This window comes from Scyliorhinus torazame, chromosome 11 (genome assembly GCF_047496885.1).
Source record: "Scyliorhinus torazame isolate Kashiwa2021f chromosome 11, sScyTor2.1, whole genome shotgun sequence".
NCBI classification, from domain to species: Eukaryota; Metazoa; Chordata; class Chondrichthyes; order Carcharhiniformes; family Scyliorhinidae; genus Scyliorhinus; species Scyliorhinus torazame.
Window position 1 is genome coordinate 44032501 of NC_092717.1, and position 23926 is coordinate 44056426.

Below are 23926 nucleotides of genomic sequence, written 5' to 3' on the forward strand. Positions count from 1 at the left end.
CAGACTCATTCTCCAAGGTGTCTATGTTCTCTTTGGCCTCTCTTCTTCCTTTTATATATTTAAAGAAGCTTTGATGGACCATTTTTATATTACTTGCTAGTTTACCCTCAGTTCATCTCACTCTTTACTTGGTTATGGTCATCTTTTGCTGGTTTTTCAAAACTTACCCAATTCTTTGGCTTATGACTAAACTTTGCTACATTGTATGCTTTTACTTTCAGTTTAATACTATCCTTAATTTCCTTACAACACCAGGTTAAAGTCCAACACGTTTGTTTGGAGTCACTAGCTGCGCTCCGAAAGCCAGTGATTCCAAACAAACCTGTTGGTCTTTAACCTGGTGTTGTAAGACGTCTTACTGTGCCCATCCCAGTCCAACGCCAGCATCTCCACATCTTAATTTCCTTAGTTAACGATAGTCGATTTATCCCCTTCCGAGAATCCCTCCTCTCCACTGGAATGCATCATTGTTGTGAGTCATGAACTTTTCCAATAAATGTCTTTTCCAATAAATTCCTTTCCCAGTCCACTCCAGCCAACTCTATCCTCATTCCTTTATAATCATCCGTACTTAAGTTTAGCAGTCGCTTCTGATCCAGGCCATAATATTTGTGGCCGTCTAGACGTTTCTGATTAAAAGCTTATGTAGGAAGCATCTGGACAACTTTCTTGTGCAGTTTGTCTCCTTCTAACTACTAATTCACCCTGGTGCATGTTCTAATGTGTCAGAAGACAACCCACAATATGAAACAATGCCTTTGACATGAGTTCAAACTATAAAGGGATAATAATACATACCAGAAAGGGTAAATGTTTACTAATGCAAGTCTCTGCCATCATGGGGAGATGTTGAAGTTGAATGCGACAGCATTATCTTTCCTTGGTATGGCTCTCTCTGTACCGCTGTAGGCTGACAAACCTGGATTTTAACAATACCGATTAATTTGGGTTAATATTGACGGTTGCACTAATACTGCTACTTTTAAATAATGATTTGAAAGGAGAGGGGAATTATATGTTCATTAAGCTGAAGGATGTTAGTTCTGGAGAGTGAAACATTCTTTATTGTTTTGTACATCAAGCACTCCCAAAGCAAATGCAGCACAGTCATATTCGCTATTCTGACACTGCCTGGTAAAGGTTTTGAATGGTGTGGAGGTGGGTATGCAAGCCTCAATACAGGCAGTGCCATGACAAAGTATAGCTCCCCAGACAACACAAATAATGATTATAGCCACATGCTAAAGTAAGGGGCTTAGCCAAATTAACATCCAATCCCAATTTAAATAAATGTTTCCAGAGTTCTAGCTGAAAATTCGCCATCTGGTCAACAGATGCGGAAATGGATTTGATGACAGGAGGCCACAGACTGGAACGTCTAGACGGCCACAGGAATACACTGGGCATCAGACATAGAATCCCTACAGTGCAGAAGTAGGCTATTCGGCCCATTGAGTCTGCACCGACCCTCTAAAAGCAGACCCTAACGTAGATCCAATCCCCCACCCTATCCATGTAACCCCACCAAGAGACAATTTAGCATATCCAATCCACCTAACCCACACATCTTTGGACTGTGGAAGGAAACCCACGTAGACACGGGGAGAACGTGCGAACTCCGCACAGACAGTTGCCTGAAGTCGGAATCGAACCCAGGTCCCTGGCACTGTGAGGCAGTAGTGCTAACCACTGTGCCACCATGCCGCCCAAAGTCAAAGCGTCAAAGCATCTCTGGAAGAAACCTGGAGAGGAATGAGGGGGCGAGTTCATAGAATCATAGAATTTACAGTGTTTAAGGAGGCCATTCGGCCCATTGAGTCTGCACCGGCCCTTGGAAAGAGCACCCTAGCCAAGCCCACGCTTCCACCCTATCTCCATAACCCAGTAACCCCACTAAACTTTTTTGGACACTAAGGGCAATTTAGTATGGCCAATCCACCTAACCCACACATCTTTGGACTGTGGGAGGAAACCGAAGCACCCGGAGGAAACCCATGCAAGTTGGAGAGTAAATATAGAGGAGGGGGTAGGAAGCAAGCAAGGTTCAAGTCCTGCTACTCCTAGCCAATTAGGAAACAATTTTATTTTCTTAAATCTACCTGCTGGGCCATGTCTGGCCTTCACCCACCTCCCCAAACCTCATTCATCGCTGTATCTGGTTTGCTTCCTGAAGGTGTTTCGTTCATCTACTCAGAAGAGCAGTTTAAGATTGAAAAACAGTAGGTAGGCAGCAGGATCAGAGGTGGTAAGCGGCTGGCCCCCTTTTAATATCAACACTGCTTGATTTCAGCGAGGCAGGGCATTGGGAAATAGCTAAAGTCAGGGCCAATTTGTGCTAAGTTAGGGACATTTTTGGGCTGTAGTTCCATAACAACACAGGACGTTTACAGCTGGCAGGGAGATATGACCACTGAATCCCAAAAATGAAGGGACATGTTTAGGGCTGCATTTTCACTGAGTCGGGGTGACTCAAGACCCCTTTAAAATGGTGGTGGGAGGCCCAACTCCATTCCCAGGGTTTCTGATTTTCTTGGGTGCCTCTTAAGGGCCGCTCCAGGTCCCAAGCCCTCACCCTGCAATTCCGACCAGGCTGGTTTCATTGTGGAGATAGACATGCCATAATCCTCTGCAATTTTTATACAATTGGGCCAGCTTTTCAGAGTTATGGTTCACAGTGCAGTGTCGTGGACCATAGGTGCAGGAGGGAACCTTTTAAATGTAAATTCAAAAGTGCCGCCTCCTGCACCCCCTTACCCTGCCATGGCAAAGTATACCTCCCAGACAACACAAATAATGATCCATGCTAAAGTAAGTTCCACCACCCACACCATCAAATGTGGACAGGCTAGGCCTGCATCCATTGGAGTTTAGAAGAGCGAGAGGTGATTTTATCAAAACATTTTAGGTGGATGCTGAAAGGATGTTTCCCACTGTGGGAGACTAGAAGTAGGGGGCATAGTTTAAGAAGTCTCCCATGTAATATGGAGATGTGTGGAATTATTTTCTCCCAGAGAGTAAGTGTTTGGAACTCTCTTCCCCAGGGAGCATTGGAAGCAGGGTCACTACATATTTTTTAAGACACAGGTAGATCCTGGGGGTTACCTTTGACCAGTAAATGAATTGGACTAACCATATAAATACTGTGGCTACAAGAGCAGATCAGAGCCTAGGAATCCTACGGCGAGTAACTTATCCCCTGAACCCCCAAAGCCTGTCCACCACCTACATAGCACAAGTCAGATGTGTGAGGGAATACAGTCCACTTGCCTGGATGAGCACAGCTCCAACAACACTCGAGAAGCTCAACATCATCCAGGTCAATGCAGCCCGCTTGATTGGCACCCCTTCCACAAACATTCACTCCCTCCACCACTGACGAACAGTGGCAGTTGTACCATTTAAAAGATGCACTGCAGGATTTCATCAAAGCTCCTTCGGCACCTTCCACACCCACGACCACTGCCATCTAGAAGGACAAGGGCGGCAGGTACATTGGAACACCACCACCTGGAAGTTCCCCTCCAAGTCACTCACCTTCCCGAGTAGAAATATATTGCCATTCCTTCACTGTCACTGGGTCAAAATCCTGGAATGCCCTCCCTAACAGCACAGCGGTGTACCTACACTACATGGAATGCAGCGGTTCAAGAAGGCAGCTCACCACCACCTTCTCAAGGGCAAATAGGGATGGGCAGAAAATGCTGGCCTAATCAGTGAAGCCCACATCCCAATTTTAAAAAAATGAATAAACAAAAAAGATAGTTCGTAACAAGCTAGTTGTAGCGCACAAAGACTCACGAGAGACGAATAGAGATGAAGTCGATGAGGCTTTATTAAGCGTGACTTGTTCCCCGCAGTTCAGTAACAGACTGGGCTGCGGGGGAGAACTCCTGGTTCTTATACTCCGCCTTCAGGGCGGAGCTAGAGGTCAACAGCCAACCAGGACCCGGGATCTGTCAGCCAATGACATCACGGCTTCACAGTCCCACATGACCCCTAATGCATACTACCACATTCACCCCTTGTTAAAAATGAACCCGGCGGGGTCATGCTTCGCATGGTGGTAGAGGTTTACAAGGCTGGTCCTGGGGGGAAAAACTTTTGCATGTCATCACAGTATGTACAGGGTTTTTTTTTTGTTTTGAACTATTTACAGTATTCGTAAGAGGGAAAAAGGGGAAAAAAAATTCTCGTTAAAGTCCACAACATTCTAGTGTTACACCGATGCCACAAGTCGGTCGGGCGGTCTGGTCGTCCTTGTCGATCGCCTCAGCCCCGGTGGTGGTGGTGCTTGTTCCAGTGTTGTCGCCTCCGGGAGCTTTACGCTTTCTGCTTCAGCTTCACTTCTGGTCGGACCTGGGAGGAGGACCGATCCTCCCGGGAAGGGGGCTGTCGCGGGGTGCGCCGGTGGCAGGGAGGGGGTGATTGGTGTCGGGGGGGTGTGCGTGTTGCCGGCGGGCGCCAGATCTCGCAGGGAGACCATGTCCTGTCGGCCGTCGGGGTACTCCACGTAGGCGTACTGCGGGTTCGCGTGGAGGAGGTGAACCCTCTCGACCAACGGGTCCGACTTGTGCGCCCGCACATGTTTCCGGAGCAAGATGGGTCCTGGAGCCGCCAGCCAGGTCGGCAGCGACGTTCCAGAGGAGGACTTCCTGGGGAAGACAAGGAGGCGCTCATGAGGCGTTTGGTTAGTAGTGCTACACAGTAGCGACCGGATGGAGTGGAGGGCGTCCGGGAGGACCTCCTGCCACTGTGAAACTGGGAGATCCCTGGACCGTAGGGCCAGTAGGACGGTCTTCCAGACCATGCCGTTCTCCCTCTCTACTTGCCCGTTCCCCCGGGGGTTGTAGCTGGTCGTCCTGCTCGAGGCTATACCCTTGCTGAGCAGGAACTGGCGCAGCTCGTCACTCATGAAGGAGGACCCCCTGTCGCTATGGACGTATGCGGGGCAACCGAACAGTGTGAATATGGTGTTAAGGGCTTTAATGACTGTGGCCGCTGTCATGTCAGGGCAGGGGATGGCGAAGGGGAAACGGAAGTCCACCACGTTCAGGAAGTACGTGTTGCGGTCGGTGGAGGGGAGGGGCCCTTTGAAATCCAGACTGAGGCGTTCAAAGGGACGGGAGGCCTTGATCAGGTAGGCACTATCCGGCCTGAAAAAATGCGGTTTGCACTCTGCGCAGATGTGGCAGTTCCTTGTGACTGTACGGACCTCCTCCACGGAGTAGGGGAGGTTGCGGGACTTTATAAAATGGTAGAACCGAGTGACCCCCGGGTGGCAGAGGTCCTCGTGGAGGGTTTGGAGACGGTTAATTTGTGCGTTGGCACATGTGCCGCGGGATAGGGCATCGGACGGCTCGTTCAGCTTTCCGGGACGGTACAAGATCTCATAGTTGAAGGTGGAGAGTTCGATCCTCCACCTTAAGATCTTGTCATTTTTAATTTTGCCCCGCTGTGCATTATCGAACATGAAAGCTACTGACCGTTGGTCAGTGAAGAGAGTGAATCTCCTGCCGGCCAGGTAATGCCTCCAATGTCGCACAGCTTCCACTATGGCTTGGGCTTCCTTTTCCACTGAGGAGTGGCGGATTTCTGAGGCGTGGAGGGTTCGGGAGAAAAAGGCCACGGGTCTGCCCGCTTGGTTAAGGGTGGCCGCTAGAGCTACATCGGAGACGTCGCTCTCGACCTGGAAGGGGAGGTACTCGTCGATGGCGCGCATCGTGGCCTTTGCGATATCCGCTTTGATGCGGCTGAAGGCCTGGCAAGCCTCTGTCGACAGAGGGAAGGTCGTGGTCTGTATTAGGGGGCGGGCCTTGTCTGCGTACTGGGGGACCCACTGGGCGTAATATGAAAAGAACCCCAGGCAGTGTTTTAGGGCTTTTGAGCAGTGAGGGAGGGGAAATTCCATGAGGGGGCGCATACGTTCGGGGTCGGGGCCTATTATCCCATTGCGCACTACATATCCCAAGATGGCTAGCCGGTTTGTGCTAAAAACGCACTTGTCCTCGTTGTATGTGAGGTTCAAGGCTTTAGCGGTCTGGAGGAATTTTTGGAGGTTGGCGTCGTGGTCCTGCTGATCGTGGCCGCAGATGGTTACATTGTCGAGATACGGGAACGTGGCCTGCAACCCGTGTTGATCAACCATTCGGTCCATCTCTCGTTGGAAGACCGAGACCCCGTTTGTGACGCCAAATGGGACCCTTAGGAAGTGGTATAATCGCCCGTCTGCCTCGAAGGCTGTGTACTTGCGGTCACTTGGGCGGATGGGGAGCTGATGGTAGGCGGACTTGAGGTCCACGGTGGAGAAGACCTTATATTGGGCAATCCGATTGACCATGTCGGATATGCGGGGGAGAGGGTACGCATCTAGCTGTGTGTACCTGTTGATGGTCTGGCTATAGTCAATGACCATCCTTTGTTTCTCCCCTGTCTTTACTACTACCACCTGTGCTCTCCAGGGACTATTGTTGGCCTGGATTATGCCTTCCTTCAGTAGCCGCTGGACTTCGGACCGAATGAATGTCCGGTCCTGGGCGCTGTACCGTCTGCTCTTAGTGGCGACGGGTTTGCAATCCGGGGTGAGGTTTGCAAACAAGGATGGGGGCTCAACCTTGAGGGTTGCGAGGCCGCAGATAGTGAGTGGGGGTATTGGGCCGCCGAATTTGAAAGTTAGGCTCTGCAGATTGCACTGGAAGTCTAATCCCAGTAATGTGGGCGCGCAGAGTTGGGGAAGGACGTAGAGCCTGTAGTTTTTAAACTCCCTCCCTTGCACCGTTAGAGTCACTATGCAGAAGCCTTTGATCTGTACGGAGTGGGATCCTGCAGCTAGGGAAATCTTTTGCGCACTGGGACGGATGGTCAAAAAACAGCGTCTTACCGTGTCGGGGTGGATGAAGCTTTCTGTGCTCCCGGAGTCGACCAAGCATGGTGTCTCGTGCCCGTCGATCAGCACCATTGTTGTAGTCGTCTGGAGTGTCCGGGGCCGTGCTTGGGCCAGCGTCATTGAGGCCAGACGTGGTCGTAGTGCTTCAGCGTCTTCTTCGAACCCCGTGGAGCCGTCGATGCTGGGGTCCATTGTTGCCGTCCAAGATGGCGGCGGGGGTGAACAAAATGGCCGCCCCCATGCATCGCACATGGCTGGGGGATCACAAGGTGGCGGCGGGGGTGGACAAAATGGCCACCCCCATGCGTCGCACAGGGCTGGGGGGTCCCAAGATGGCGGCACACCTCCTCCCCTCGTGGTGGCCAGGACCCAAAATGGCGGCGCCTGCGGGTCGCACATGGGGCGCTGGGGGGGTTGGGGAGCGTTAGAAACGCGCAGGACTCCTTGTTCTCCGGGGACAGCGGTGGCCGGGACCCAAAAGGGCTGCGCCTGCGGGTCGTTCGTGGGGCGCTGGGGGGGGGGGGGGTTGGGGAGCGTTAGAAACGCGCAGGACTCCTTCTTCTCCGGGGACAGCGGCGACCTCCCGGGACCGGCACACAGCCGCGAAATGGCCCTTTTTCCCGCAGCTCTTGCAAATCGTTTCGCCTGGCCGCAGAAATAGCAGCGGGCTCCCCCGGGACGACTTGGCGTCTGAACCGCGCAAGCCTGTGGGGTGGGGGGGGGGGGGGGGTTGTCGCGACGGGGGTCCACGGAGCCCAAGGGGCTGCCGCGCGGTCGGGGCCGTACGCGCGGGCGTTTCGCGCGGCCACATCTAGTGAGGCTGCAAGGGCCCGTGCCTCTGAGAGTCCTAGCGACTCTTTTTCTAAAAGTCTTTGGCGGATTTGGGGAGAGTTCATACCAGCCACAAACGCATCGCGAATTAACATGTCCGTGTGTTCAATCGCATTTACCGGCGGGCATCTGCAGGCCCGTCCCAAAATTAGCAGCGCGGCGTAGAATTCGTCTAGCGATTCTCCGGGACTTTGCCGTCTCGTTGCGAGTTGGTAGCGTGCGTAGATCTGGTTCACTGGGCAAACATAGATGCTTTTTAGTGCTGCGAACGCCGTTTGGAAATCCTCTGCGTCTTCTATGAGAGGGAAAATTTCCGGGCTTACCCTCGAGTGCAGGACCTGTAGTTTCTGGTCTTCTGTGACCCGGCCGGGGGCCGTTCGGAGGTATGCTTCGAAACAAGTCTGCCAGTGTTTAAAAACTGCTGCTGAGTTCACTGCGTGGGGGCTGATCCTCAGGCATTCCGGGATGATCCTGAGCTCCATAGTCCTTTAAGCACGCTTAATAAATTGTAGCGCACAAAGACTCACGAGAGACGAATAGAGATGAAGTCAATGAGGCTTTATTAAGCGTGACTTGTTCCCCGCAGTTCAGTAACAGAGTGGCCTGCGGGGGAGAACTCCTGGTTCTTATACTCCGCCTTCAGGGCGGAGCTAGAGGTCAACAGCCAACCAGGACCCGGGATCTGTCAGCCAATGACATCACGGCTTCACAGTCCCACATGACCCCTAATGCATACTACCACACTAGTCAAAGGTCATCGAAGATAAACAGAATGTGGAGCTGAGCCACAATCCAATCAGCCATGATATTATTGAATGATGAAGCAGGCTTGAACGGCAGGGCCAAATGACCTATTTCCCACTCCTAATTCATTGGTTTGTATGTAAATATGTCGGTACTGACAGCAAGCTGGAAAAATCAGCATCTAGGAAATGACTCAGCCACAATGTGAGTAGAGATTTCAATGCTATGTAACTATTTTATTTTAAAGCAATCACTGACCTGATCACGCTGCTTGATTCGTTTAAAGACATACTCTGCAAAGGGTTTCCGTGGAATATACTTCCCGTCCCCCCGTTCAACGTGTAGAATTCCATCTTCATACACCACTTTACCTCGTGAAATGGTCACCAAAGCGACTCCATGGCAGACTAGGCCTTCAAAAATGTTGAAATCAACAGCCTGGTGATGTGTTTTGGCTGAAATAGTCCTATTTGTAATTGCAAGATCAAATAAAAACTACAGTAAACTGAAAGGGAGATGAAAATTGCACCACTGATATAAGTAGAAATGAAAAACAGCCTGTTGAAGTTAACAATAGATTGAACTCTTACCGAGCCAATTATTGTTGAAAAGAGAGACAGTTATCAGCAAGGTTGAAGTTCTAGACTATCAACCAACCTAGCCAATTGCGAATAAAGAATTTCCAGCAAAGGCTTTTTTCCCCATCCCTACATTATTACCTTCAGTTCCCCAAGAATCTAGCCTTCGCTCTCTGTCCTTCGTCATCTGTGTGCTGCCACTTGGTAACACCAAAGATGTCGGTCATTGTTTGGCAAAACCCAACTCTACCACTTGTCTGGATTCTTCACTCTCTTTTCAATTTCATTCCCCTGCCCAGATTGTAAGCTGGATTGTACGAGGAGCCTACTGCTCGTCAACCTCCCTCCTGGAAGACTTTTAAAAAGCCTGCCCTACAGCGATAACATGCTGGGGCAGCATAAACACACTGATGGTTGCCCGTTCGCTCCTGCCTTGAAACAAAATGCCACCCTCGGGTGTTGGCTGAATTGATTGGCCAGCTGCTGGGGTTGCAACATTCCCACAAAGATCATCGATGGCATCTGGAGGGCAGCAAGTCCCAAGAGTTTAGAGTGTGAAGGAATTGGGAACCTAATGGAGGTGGATCGGGGAGGGTTCAGAGGCTAGGCATGGAGGAACGAAGCATGGGTGCCCGTTGCCAGGTCGCATACGTCCAGTCCATTGTTTCAGGGTGACTTAGACTTTTTGTTTTCCTATTTGATACTGTGGTCAACTTTGAACTCCAAAGTCTCTCCATCACAAAGAGTGTGTATTTTTAATACCATAATATCACCCACTTCTGCCCCATCTCATCTTATGTTGTACTGTAACAATCATCCATGCCTTTATCTCCTTTCCCTCCCTCATAACCAGAGCTCAGCCAAAACTCTGCTCCACTATCCTATCCAGCATCTGTTCACCAATCACTCTTGTCCTTCCTGATGGCCTCGTCACTTCCTATCTCTTTCTTACAACTCTCTTAAACTCTTCAGTCTAACTTCTGCACTCTTGCTCAACCCTACCTCCTTTTACAAAGGGTGACAAAATAGATAGTAAGAGCTACATAAAGTGAGGATGAAAATTATTTTGCGAGCATCTCAAAAATCAGCACAGAAAATGTTTACAACTGTATGAGGAAATGGAGATGGTCATACTGAATACAGACACAGGCATCCTTAAGGCTGACAGGGAAAGCTGATGGTGTGTTTAAAGAAATCAGGTGGGTTACTTGGGTGCATAAGCAGAGAAACAGAATATAAAAGTGGTCATGCTCGAACTTCATCGATCACTGGTTAGTCCTCTGTTGGAGTATTCTGGGCACCACACCTCAGGGGAGATGTAAAGACCGTGGAAAGGGAACAGAGGAAAACTCTAACCGCTGATTTTGCATAACTATAGGTTTACCAGGGATGAAGGGCTTTAGTTACAAAAGACTGGGTCATTTAGGATTGTTCTTCTTGAGAGGGAGCTCAAGAGGTGACCTAATAGTGAGTCACAAGATGATGAGAGGTTTTAATAGAGTAGGCATTGAAAGGCTATTCCCTCGGGGAACCAATGTTTCAATACCAACGGTCACTGATTTAGAATAACCAACTCAAGAAGTGAGCAGAAATTCTTTCACTCAGCTTTCAGAATCTGGAACGCTGATTTCATAAATAACTTAAAGGGAATTAGCCAGGTACTTCAGGATGTTGAGTTTAGAAGGATTATTATGCACATAGAGCTGGGACTAAGCCTGATTTCTTGTTCAACGTGCCAGTGTAGGCACAATGGGCCGAATGGCCTTCATAGAATTTACAGTGCAGAAGGAGGCCATTCGGCCCATCGAGTCTGCACCGGCCCTTACAAAGAGACCCTACTCAAGCCCACACCTCTACCCTATCCCCATAACCCAGTAACCCCCACTTAACCTTTTTGGACACTAAGGGCAATTTAGCATGGCCAATCCACCTAACCTGCACATCTTTGGACTGTGGGAGGAAACCGGAGCACCCGGAGGAAACCCACGCACACACGGGGAGAACGTGCAGACTCCGCACAGACAGTGACCCAAGCCGGAATCGAACCTGGGACCCTGGAGCTGTGAAGCAACTGTGCTAACCACTGTGCTACCATGCCGCCCCTTGTTCTGTATTGTAAATTTCTATGGCTCTGTACTGAGTTTTAGTTGGTAGGCACCAAAGAATTCTGAGCAGGTGGAGCCCTGCTTGTTGGGAACCAATTTTTCCGAAGGGTCCTCAAACATGGATTAGGGCCTATTTAACAGATTTAAAAGGATTGAATACTTGTTTTAGGCAACCACTTAAAAAATGAACCACACCAATTCAGCACTGGAACCACTGGAATATCAGTGCAGAATGGGTGCAGACCGTCTCACCGCTAAATTGGTGTGCTTTGCCCCCATTGTATGCCCACAATGGGTGTACAGTGCACACCAATTGCTCGCCCAATGGTTTCAGCAAAAGGAACTGCAGTTCTCTCGTCAGTCACCTTACCTGACAGCACATGGGTCCCAGATTACAATATCAGCATCAGAGCCTTTGGCTATTCTTCCTTTCCTGGGATAAAGGTTAAAAATCTTTGCTGCATTGGTACTGGTCACAGCCACAAACCTATTCTCATCCATTTTACCACTGTGCTGAAAGGAGAAAGGGATAGAAGTTTGCCAATTCTCTCAAAACCTCCTCACAAAAACACAATAATTAACAATTTTACCACGCGATCCATCAGTAATGGAACGTTATTGCTGGCAGCCAACAAAATCTGGATTGCAATGCCCAAACAGAAAACTAAAGTTAACCTAATCTCACCTAACTGTAGATGGCTCTGGGTTACTATCAATGCATTCTTTTTATTTGTGCTCATTCCCCAGGCTGCTAATTTATGAGTGCATGGACGAGACCGTCAGTTCAGTGAAGAATATCTTTAGATTATTCAGGGGACCACTTTTAAAGTGTCTTTTTGCAGTGGTTTGGAGGTATAATACTCAGTGCAAATTCACACTGGTAGCAATGAGTCACGTAACGGCCATAGCCGCTTCCACCACTGATGCTGCTGAAATCATTTTGATCCACCACAACAGGGATGACATCCTGTATATTCATTTTAAACACAGGCAATTGTTTGGGTCGGACTTTCTGCATCGCGACACCAGAAGCGCGAATCGTGATCAGAGAATTGCGCAAAATTGAAAAAGATTTGCACCTGTGCCAGTCCTTCGCTGGCAAGAAAATGGACGTTTACGCCCCGTGCCAGCAGATCCACGCAAAACCATCATTTGCATGGATTTCAATATTAGTGTGTTGGATATTTCATGCGCCACTCTTCCATGATGCTCCGCCCCTCTTAGGTGGCAGTCACACGGGTGTGGATTGGTGCAAGTATTTATAAGCGAGGCCTGGTGCCATGGCTATTGAGGAGCAGCGAGAAAGTAAGAAAATTCTTCAAATACTCTACAAAATTGTTTGGCTTGCTGGGGGGTGGCTTTCTGGGCCAGAGGGGTGGATCAGGGAACGACTTGGTCCATAGACTCGGGGTGTCCCCGAGAGTGGCCTGGCTCAGACCGCCATTGCTGCAAAATATGTTTTAAACACACTCATTTGGTACTACTTAGAGGCCCCCTCGCTGTTCACTCTGCTGACTGCTCAATGTGTCCTGCAAATGTTCAGAGAGCCTCTGGTCATCTGGGAGCCCACCCAGGTCACCCCTCTGGCAATCCGTGTCCCAGCTGACCCATCAATGGGATGGGCGTGGCCAAGCTCAATCAGTGGCACACCAGGTGCTGCCACTCCTCAGTGCACTCATCAGAAGCAGGGGGATAGTAGAGCTCACCCCAAACAAAGGACACATGCACTTTGGCCTTCGGCACCCTCCCTTGCATGCTGCCCCTCTCAAGGTAGAGGCTTCACCAGTGACACTTTCAGCTAGCCCACACCTCAGGACCACGATCTGCCTCCAAACCCTGCTTGTCCACTGCGACCCTGCCCTCATCCATTCTGCCCCTGGTCAGGTTGTCACAACTTATGTGTCACGCTCAAAGCTCTCATCATACTGCAGCTAAGCTCCCAGTAGATGCACACTTCCCTCGCTCACCCCCATCTGTAGGACCTTCCCACATACAAGCCTCTCAGTTGGAGGTGATTGGTGACACACGGTAACCTTTTGCACAACCAAGTGCCGGCTGCTGGCAGGATAACACTCGGCCCACCCAGTGAGGAAACCCACAGTAGACCCCACATGGGGAAACAGAGCCTATTGCTGACATGGGTGGCGGCAGCCACCAGTACCCTTGTTGACAGGGATGGGTGGTGAGGTTAGAAGCTCCCCACATCACAGGTCAGGTGCCACTCACTGATGATACAGGGGTGCAGCTTAGCCAACAACATATTGGGGGGCCAGGTGAAAGGTGGGGTGGGGTTGGGGCGGGGGAAACGTGTTGAGGGTGGTACAGCAGTAGAACTCAGGGTGACTATGTAACCTTTTGGCTTTGGATGGGCAAGCAAATACTCATCTTGCTAACATATCTTCTCCTTTCCCCCTGCAGAGAATGAGTTTCGAGAATAAATGCTTACCGTCTATCTGGCTGCAGCTGGCGTTGCTCAGGGAGGACCCTGCACAAGAGTAACCTGCTCCAGAAGAACACGGGCTAGACGGTGAGGCTCAAGTGCTGGCTGTCCAACAGAACGTGCGAAGGAGGCGCTGCATCAGGGCACATACGTGATTGGCACCTGTCCTTCGAGGAGCTGCTCTGTTCCGCCAAAGTCTTTGGCTAACCAGTGAGGCCATGCACCACCTATGCCAGGCACCACGGAGGTTTGGAGGAGGACTCACCTCCCGGTGGCTGTCAAGGTGATGGTCGCCTTTAATATTTTTGCCTGTGGCTCATCCCAGGGCTCAAGTGCGGACCGGTGTGGGATCTTGCAAACGTCCACATACAGATGCATTTGCGATGTGACGGATGCCCTATGTTCCTAGGCAGCAGACTATATGACGTTCAGTCTGGACCGATTTGCCAACTAAGCGGCCTGGTCATCGGCTACTCCGCCGCTTTGTCCCAGCTTTCCATCCACCCCACTCCCTCCTCCCCCACCCTTCAAAATGGAACTCCCTTCCCCGTAATCGCTCACCCCTCCCTGACCCTCAGCCCTTCACTCCGCCTTCCCTGTCCCTCAGCCCTTCACTCTTTCCCGCTACCACAGTTTCTCCCTCCCCTCTCCAATGGGATCAGTGTCACCCCTCTGATCCCTGACGTTTTTGAGGGAGAGCAGCTACGAGAGGGATGGCTCCTTGGAGACAGTGGATACCCACACAGAAGGTGGCTGATGACCGTGTGGAGGATACACACCTGTGGAGACTCTCAATAAAGAGTCGCATGCTTCAACGCACCCGTTGGTTGAGCAGACGATTGAACTGCTCAAGATGCAGTTCTAGTGCCCAGCACCTGCTGAATATTCAGTGAGGGGAGAAGCAAGGGTTTGCTAATGGAATGCTAATGTATAAAAATTAGGTTCCCGGGCTCCCGCAACATGATTCACACCACTCCAGCGATGAGGGTGGGGGGGTTAAAATTGAAGATCTCAATTACGTCGGAGAGAATCGCGTTTTTAGATTCTCTCCGGATTTTAAGCCCGTGCTGTGTTTCTCAATGATGGCTCGTGCGAGCTCAAAATCTCCCCCATTAGCTCCCAACATTGAAGTGACACTTACCACTCCTTTTTCCCAAATGATGGACATCCTGTCCTCCACACCATTCACCCCATTTGGAATCTTCGTAAAATCATCTTTCCCAACGGCTTTCTGACAGCCATTGAATGTGCAGTTGTCTGTTCCTGTCAAAGTAAGGTCTCCGCTAAGATGAAAGAGAAATAGAGTGACAACACAATCAAAATGTCCTGCACAGTAAAGTCTGGCATTCATAGATTATCATAGCATTTACAGTGCAGCAGGAGGCCATTCGGCCCGTCGAGTCTGCACCGGCTCTTGGAAAGAGCACCCTACCCAAGCGCACACCTCCACCCTATCCCCACAACCCAGTAACCCCACCCAACACTAAGGGCAATTTTGGACACTAAGGGCAATTTATCATGGCCAATCCACCTAACCTGCACATCTTTGGACTGTGGGAGGAAACTGGAGCACCCGGAGGAAACCCACGCACACACGGGGAGGATATGCAGGCTCCGCACAGACAGTGACCCAAGCCAGAATCGAACCAGGGACCCTGGAGCTGTGAAGCAATTGTGCTATCCACAATGCTACCGTGCTGCCCGGTACTGCTTTACTTTTTTTTTTCTTTTTTCAAATTTAGAGTACCCAATTATTTTCTTTCCCAATTAAGGGGCAATTTAGTGTGGCCAATCCACCTAACCTGCGTATCTTTGTGTTGTGGGGATGAATCCCACGCAGACACAGGGTAAATGTGCAAACCCATACGGACAGTGACCCAGGGCCGGGATTCAAACCCGGGTCCTCAGCGCCACATGTCACCCACTGTACTGCTACAGACGACATCTGATTAAGGAACTATAATCCACAAAATATATACATTTTTTCACAACCGGACATTGGAGAGAGGGGTGGGGTGAGGAGATGGAAGGCAAATCAATCGGACATCAGTGCCAAAATAATGTTCCACCAAGTAGGTGGCAGGACAGAATTTACCTCGGTGGCCAGCCCAATATCGGATCCAAATTAAAAGCACAATCCACACCACTCATTCTAATTGAAAATAAAGTAATTATTTCTTCAAGTTCCAGACAAAGGGTACAATCTACTAGCCGTGTTCCGCCTGCCTGGGGGTGTGATGCGGCTGGTAGATCCCGGGAGAGGTCTACCCTGGATTCCCGACAGCCATTACACCTCGCGAGATCTTGCGCGACATCGCGATGGTGGGTGAGGTCCAGACTCGCAGAGTTAAAGCTGACTTACCTCTGCCGTCGCCGGATCGAACGGCCACCCAGCCCGTTATCTACCGGCCTCACTGAGAAGACTCCAGCCGGGTGCCGTTCAGCACTGGTTCCCACTAACCAGGCGGAACAGTACCTGGGGGGTCTCCCAGGTGAGCAGAGGCTCCCGGGTGGTCGGCCTCTGGACAGAGTCGCATCCTGGCACTGCTGGTGTCGCCCGGGCACCTTGGCACTGCCGGCCTGACACCCTGGCTGTGCGACCTGTGTGCCAGCCTGGCACTGCCAGGGTGCCTAGGCGGCATTGCCAGGCTAGCAGGGGCACTGCCAGGATGCCAGGCTAGCACTTCCAAGGTACCAAGCAGGCATTGCGCCCATGCCGGGGGTGCTCTGCCCCATGAGGTGGGATGTAGGGGGGTGGCCAAGGACCGTCCTACAGGTGAGTTGGGGCGGTGTGGAGTTGTGTCGGGGGGGTCGTGAGATCGAGGCACCATTTACAAATAGCGTCCCAATCCCTTCCTGCACTGAGGATCTCTATTTTATTTTGGCTACATCGCACCCAAAGTGTTTACCATAACTGCTGACCGTGATTGAAACTGCAGGTGTACCTTTTTACAAAGCCAGGATTTCCTGTCTTGTATGAAGGAGACAGCCAACTATGAAGGGAAGGGATCTTGAGGAGTAATGGCAAGGGGCAGAAGTACTAAGGCCAGGTCCCTTTTGATGTCAACAGCAAAGGAGTGTTCCTCAAGGTTCAGCAGCCTGCAGTGTTATGGCGAGTTTTCTTTTAAAGGTTCGTTAGTATTTTAAAAAAAAATATTTTTAATATTCTAAAGACTTTGCTTTCAACTTTGCAGAATGCAAGTAAACGTGAAAAAATCTTGGAATGAGCTTTTAAAAACTGAAAATTAAATATATGGTAAAGTACATTTTGTAGAATTGTAAGTGCAGCCTCGTAAGATAAGTAACAATTTCTATATGGTGCTAACTTTGCCTTAGTTCAATTGCTGTTTTATTACCTTTGCTCTTGAGTCGCCAGGTATCTTTATGATACCACCACGTGGTTCAAGTCCGAGTAATGATCAATAATGCAATACACTGCTTAGTAAGATTTAAATCAAAGCACATTTATTATACACAGTAACCGCTACTCATGCACAAATTTTACGTCTAAGCTACTTCTACAACTAACAGGCCTATACTTAACTTGGAACTGGCCCACCAGGTCAGGGAAACAAATGGCCTTTCGTTTGGGTTCTGAGCCTGCGGGATTCGAAGTTGGTACAGATTGGTAGCTAGGAGCGCCTATCTCGTAGCGAGCGTTGAATTAAGACTTACGGGTTCGATCTTCACTGCTCCGGTCACGGTCAATGTTGGTTCGTTGTTGCTGGGTGACCCGGGCAGGAAGAAGGAGCTGAAGAGGAGCTGCTGAAGAGTGAAGAGCTGGAGAAGAGCGGTGGAGAAGAGAGCGACTTGAACTCGGGGCTCAATTCTTATAGTTCCCAGGGGCTTCCCGCCTTTCGGGGCGGACCCTGTACCTGGTCCCAAGTGATTGGACTTTGTCCCAATCGCTTGGTTTGATTTTTTCCAATACTGGAGCGATTCCCTGATCGATGGGCGGTCTTGAGGTGCTCGTTCACCTCCTTTTGTGTAGGCTCCTGCTGGCGCCGAAGAGTCTGGTTTGGCTTTGTGTGTCTAAATGTTGCTTATTGTTCCCGGGGATTGCTCATTAGTATGCAGATGTCTGTTGTTTTGTTGCTGATGTTTGCTGATGGTTGCTGGTATCGATCTTGTCTGGCCTTTCCAGAGGTAAATACACAGCCAACCTGCAGCTGCTCATTTTTGTCCTGTTGGCTGATTTTCCCATCAGCCTTTGCCGTTCGCCATTTTGAATCGGGAGTTGGCCATTTTAAGTGGCTACATATATTTTTGACATTTCCGATTGATTTATTCGGCAGCTGTTGAGAATAGCATATCGCAGATAAAATTGTTTATTTGAGGGAGTAAAAGACTTTTAGGATGCATTCCAAACTTTTGAACGGCTTTAGAAATGTTGATCTGAGTTTGCACAGCTGCTAGTATTCCTCAAATTGTTTGTTTTGGGGAATTAAAGGGCTCTCGGATACATTACAGCTTGTATAGCAGGTTTGAGTTTACTTTTTAAAACACTCTGAGGCTTTCTGGATACAGTTTCTGCTGTTAATCACTAAGAATCCAGGACCTATGCTTGAAATTTGAGTATCTTGGATTAAGTATCTGAGTAAGTTCAGGGCATCCAGCCCAAGTCTACAATGGAGCGGTCTGAAGAAGTGTCTCTGCCCTTTGGAAACTTGAAATTCCTGGGTGAGTATGGCAGAACTTCCTCTGGATCTTAGACTGCAACAATGGTAAGCGACTTGACTTTTACCTGTCATTCCATTGGAAGATGCAAGCCATCATTCCTATGAATTTGCTGACTCAGTGCTGTTTGTGTATTCCCATAACTCATCACAATGGGAACAGAGAAAATTCTTCAAGAAGTGCTGGAGTGAACACCAATTTAAAAACAGCAAACAGAGCTGACTATGACAGGGGCCAAAAGTAGATCTTCTGCCAGTTTGAACACAACTAATTATTTTCCTGTGTAGCTGAAATCAGTCTTTGAATTTTTAAAATTCTGTCCATTTCCCCGGCATCTTAAGGGCATAAATAAGACAACCGTGTTTTATGACACACTGAGCCTTCAGTCCTGCCATGGTAAGTGCGGCCTAGTAAGATAAGTGGACCATTGGACAACTAACGGGAGGAGGCGGCTCCATGAACATTCTCATCCTCAATGATGGCAGAGCCCAGCATGTGAGTGCAAGAGTCAAGGCAGAAGTGTTTGCAATCATCTTTAGCTGGAAGTGCCCCTTGCATGATCAGACCTGGCCTCCTCCTTATATTCCCACTGTCACAGCTGCCTGATTCTGCAAGTTAGATTCCCTCCACATGATATCCAGAAATAACTGAGTGCACTAGATACAGTAGAGGTTATCAGCCACAACAAGATCAGGAAAATGCTGCCATCTGTTGCTAAGGAAGCATTAACCAGCCACTTAGAAAATCATAATAGCGGAGTCAGCATGGTTTTATGAAAATAAAATTATGTTTGACAAAACTATTGAGAGTTTTTTTTGAGGATGTAACCAGTAAGGGTGGATAAAGGGAACAACTGAATATACAGGTAGTATATTTGGGTTTTCAAAAGGCATTCATAGAATTTACAGTGCAGAAGGAGGCCATTCGGCCCATCGAGTCTGCACCGGCTCTTGGAAAGAGCACCCCACCCAAGGTCAACACCTCCACCCTATCCCCACAACCCAGTAACCCCACCCAACACTAAGGGCAATTTTGGACACTAAGGGCAATTTATCATGGCCAATCCACCTAACCTGCACATCTTTGGACTGTGGGAGGAAACCGGAGTACCCGGAGGAAACCCACGCACACACGGGGAGGATTTGCAGACTCCGCACAGACAGTGACCCAAGCCGGAATTCTCATACTGACACTAATAGGGTTCCAGAAGGGTCAGCGCTGAGGCCTCAGTTCTTTACAATGTAAATTAATGACTTTGATGAAGAGACTGAGTTTTCTGATGATACAAAGCTAGGTTAGAAAGCAAACTATGAGGAGTTTCACAAAGGGTTGGATTTTAATCCCCCAATGGATGCAGGTTCAGGCGCTGATGTGTCAGAAAGTCCACATGCAGTTCCGTCTCCCAGTGATTTTGGTGGAGAATCGCAGCATATTGGGAATCATAACCTGCGGAAAGTGGCAAATGATCAACGAACAACTGGAGAGCTCAATGCAGGGCTGTAATAGACATTCGAGGAATGCATGGGAAGCTCCCTAGTTCAGCAGCACGTCAAATGAGATGAAGCGGTTATGTAGTGTAGAATCAGTCAGAGCAGCAGGAACCATCCTAACACTGCATAAATGGTGGAAGGAGAAGAAAAGCTCATGCTTTGGCACACGATGGCCCCAATATTTATGGGGAGCGTGTTTCAGCTGAGAAGCTGTTTCCCCAGGTTGTAAAGCCTATAGCCCATGGCATAGTCTTAGGGTAAAGGGTCAGCTACTTCGGAGAAATTTCAAAAATGGGTTGTGAACCTTTGGAATTCTCTACCCGAGAGCGCTGTTAAAGCTCAGTCATTGAGCATATTCAAGGCTGAAATTGATAATTGTTTGCACTCTAAAGAAATTGAAGGATGTGCAACGAAAGAGAAAATGCTGGAAAATCTCAGCAAGTCTGGCAGCATCTGTAGGGAGAAAAAAGAGCTAACGTTTCGAGTCCGATGACTCTTTGTCAAAGTTTATTGAAGGATGTGCAGTTCAGATAGGGAAGTGGAGTTGAGGTCAAAGATAAACCATGTGATTACAGAGCAGTATCAAGGGGCCATATGGCCTCCTACTGCTCCCATTTCTTATGTTATATTCGTTTCTTTTTAATAAATATTTTATTGAAAATTTTTGGTTAACCAACACAGTACATTGTGCATCCTTTACACAATATTATAACAACACAAATAACAATGACCTATTTTATAAACAAAAAAAGAATAAATAATAAATAACACAAATGAAAACTAGCCCTAAATGGCAACTGCATTGTCACAAGTAACACTCTCCCAAAATATAATTTAAGAGTCCAATATATAATTATCTGTAGCAACGACCTATACATATTATACAGTATATATTAACAACCCTGAGAGTCCTTCTGGTTCCTTCCCCCCCCCCCCCCCCCCCGCCCACCACCTCCCCCCTCCAATCCTGGGCTGCTGCTGCCTTCTTTTTTCCATTCCGTCTAACTTTCTGCGAGGTATTCGACGAACGGTTGCCACCGCCTGGTGAACCCTTGAGCCGACCCCCTTAGGACGAACTTAATCCGCTCTAGCTTTATAAACCCCGCCAAGTCATTTATCCAGGTCTCCACCCCCGGGGGCTTGGCTTCTTTCCACATCAGCAATATCCTGCGCCGGGCTATTAGGGACGCAAAGGCCAAAACATCGGCCTCTCTCGCCTCCTGCACTCCCGGCTCTTGTGCAACCCCAAATATAGCCAACCCCCAGCTTGGTTCGACCCGGACTCCCTCCTACTACTTTTGAAAGCACCTTTGTCACCCCCATCCAAAACCCCTGTAGTGCCGGGCATGACCAAAACATATGGGTATGATTCGCTGGGCTTCTCGAGCACCTCGCACACCTATCCTCCACCCCAAAAAATTTACTGAGCCGTGCTCCAGTCATATGCGCCCTGTGTAATACCTTGAACTGAATCAGGCTTAGCCTGGCACACGAGGACGACGAGTTTACCCTGCTTAGGGCATCTGCCCACAGCCCCTCCTCGATCTCCTCCCCCAGCTCTTCTTCCCATTTCCCTTTTAGTTCATCTACCATAGTCTCCCCTTCGTCCCTCATTTCCCAATATATATGTCACCTTACCATCCCCCACCCATGTCTTTGAGATCACTCTGTCCTGCACCTCTTGTGTCGGGAGCTGCGGGAATTCCCTCACCTGTTGCCTCACAAAAGCCCTCAGTTGCATATACCTGAATGCATTCCCTTGGGGCAACCCATATTTCTCGGTCAGCGCTCCCAGACCCGCGAACTTCCCATCCACAAACAGATCTTTCAGTTGCGTTATTCCTGCTCTTTGCCACATTCCATATCCCCCATCCATTCCCCCCGGGGCAAACCTATGATTGTTTCTTATCGGGGACCCCCCCAAGGCTCCAGTCTTTCCCCTATGCCGTCTCCACTGTCCCCAAATCTTCAGTGTAGCCACCACCACCGGGCTTGTGGTGTAGTTCCTCGGTGAGAACGGCAATGGGGCTGTCACCATAGCCTGTAAGCTAGTCCCCCTACAGGACGCCCTCTCTAATCTCTTCCACGCCGCTCCCTCCTCCTCTCCCATCCACTTACTCACCATTGAAATATTAGCGGCCCAATAATACTCACTTAGGCTCGGTAGTGCCAGCCCCCCCCTATCCCTGCTACGCTGTAAGAATCCCTTCCTCACTCTCGGGGTCTTCCCGGCCCACATAAAACCCATGATGCGCTTTTCAATTCTTTTTAAAAAAAGCCTTCGTGATCACCACCGGGAGGCACTGAAACACAAAGAGGAATCTCGGGAGGACCACCATCTTAACCGCCTGCACCCTCCCTGCCAGTGACAGGGATACCATATCCCATCTCTTGAAATCCTCCTCCATCTGTTCCACCAACCGCGTTAAATTTAACCTATGCAATGTGCCCCAATTCTTAGCTATCTGGATCCCCAGGTGACGAAAGTCCCTTGTTACCTTCCTCAACGGTAGGTCCTCTATTTCTCTACTCTGCTCCCCTGGATGCACCACAAACAACTCACTTTTCCCCATGTTCAATTTATACCCTGAAAAATCCCCAAACTCCCCAAGTATCCGCATTATTTCTGGCATCCCCTCCGCCGGGTCCGCCACGTATAGTAGCAAATCGTCCGCATACAAATATACCCGGTGTTCTTCTCCTCCCCTAAGTACTCCCCTCCACTTCTTGGAACCCCTCAACGCTATCGCCAGGGGCTCAATCGCCAGTGCAAACAATAATGGGGACAGAGGGCATCCCTGCCTTGTCCCTCTATGGAGCCGAAAATATGCAGATCCCCGTCCATTCGTGACCACACTCGCCATTGGGGCCCTGTACAACAGCTGCACCCATCTAACATACCCCTCTCCAAAACCAAATCTCCTCAACACCTCCCACAAATAATCCCACTCCACTCTATCAAATGCTTTCTCGGCATCCATCGCCACTACTATCTCCGTTTCTCCCTCTGGTGGGGCCATCATCATTACCCCTAACAACCTCCGTATATTCGTGTTCAGCTGTCTCCCCTTCACAAACCCAGTTTGGTCCTCGTGGACCACCCCCGGGACACATTCCTCTATTCTCATTGCCATTACCTTGGCCAGGATCTTGGCATCTACATTTAGGAGGGAAATAAGTCTATAGGACCCGCATTGTAGCGGGTCCTTTTCCTTCTTTAAGAGAAGCGATATCGTTGCTTCAGACATAGTCGGGGGCAGTTGTCCCCTTTCCTTTGCCTCATTAAAGGTCCTCGTCAGTACCGGGGCGAGCAAGTCCATATATTTTCTATAGAATTCGACTGGGAATCCATCCGGTCCCGGGGCCTTTCCCGCCTGCATGCTCCTAATTCCTTTCACCACTTCTTCTACCTCGATCTGTGCTCCCAGTCTCACCCTTTCCTGCTCTTCCACCTTGGGAAACTCCAGCCGATCCAAGAAGCCCATCATTCTCTCCCTCCCATCCGGGGGTTGAGCTTCATATAATTTTTTATAAAATGTCTTGAACACTCCATTCACTCTCTCCGCTCCCCGCTCCATCTCTCCTTCCTCATCCCTCACTCCCCCTATTTCCCTCGCTGCTCCCCTTTTCCTCAATTGGTGTGCCAGCAACCTGCTCGCCTTCTCCCCATATTCGTACTGTACACCCTGTGCCTTCCTCCATTGTGCCTCTGCAGTGCCCATAGTCAGCAAGTCAAATTCTACATGTAGCCTTTGCCTTTCCCTGTACAGTCCCTCCTCCGGTGCTTCCGCATATTGTCTGTCCACCCTCAAAAGTTCTTGCAGCAACCGCTCCCGTTCCTTACTCTCCTGCTTCCCTTTATGTGCCCTTATTGATATCAGCTCCCCTCTAACCACCGCCTTCAACGCCTCCCAGACCACTCCCACCTGGACCTCCCCATTATCATTGAGTTCCAAGTACTTTTCAATGCACCCCTTCACACACCCTCATCTGCCATTAGTCCCATGTCCATTCTCCAGGGTGGGCGCCCTCCTGTTTCCTCCCCTATCTCCAAGTCCACCCAGTGTGGAGCGTGATCCGAAATGGCTATAGCCGTATACTCCGTTCCCCTCACCTTCGGGATCAATGCCCTACCCAGCACAAAAAAGTCTATTCGCGAGTAGACTTTATGGACATAG

The 23926-nt window shown here is 49.5% G+C and overlaps 1 protein-coding gene across 1 annotated transcript in view; it reads right to left on the bottom strand.

Annotated features, from left to right (window-relative positions):
* The window catches only part of dpys (dihydropyrimidinase), a 139320-nt gene that overhangs the window by 17626 nt on the left and 97768 nt on the right, over positions 1 to 23926 (bottom strand). The window contains exons 6-9 of the mRNA XM_072467213.1: positions 14723 to 14864; positions 11512 to 11654; positions 8717 to 8924; positions 799 to 919 (exon numbers count right to left, since the gene is read on the bottom strand). Of these exons, the coding sequence (XP_072323314.1) occupies positions 818 to 919; positions 8717 to 8924; positions 11512 to 11654; positions 14723 to 14864 (595 nt within the window). The 3' untranslated portion in view covers positions 799 to 817. The remainder of the gene's footprint in view (positions 1 to 798; positions 920 to 8716; positions 8925 to 11511; positions 11655 to 14722; positions 14865 to 23926) is intronic.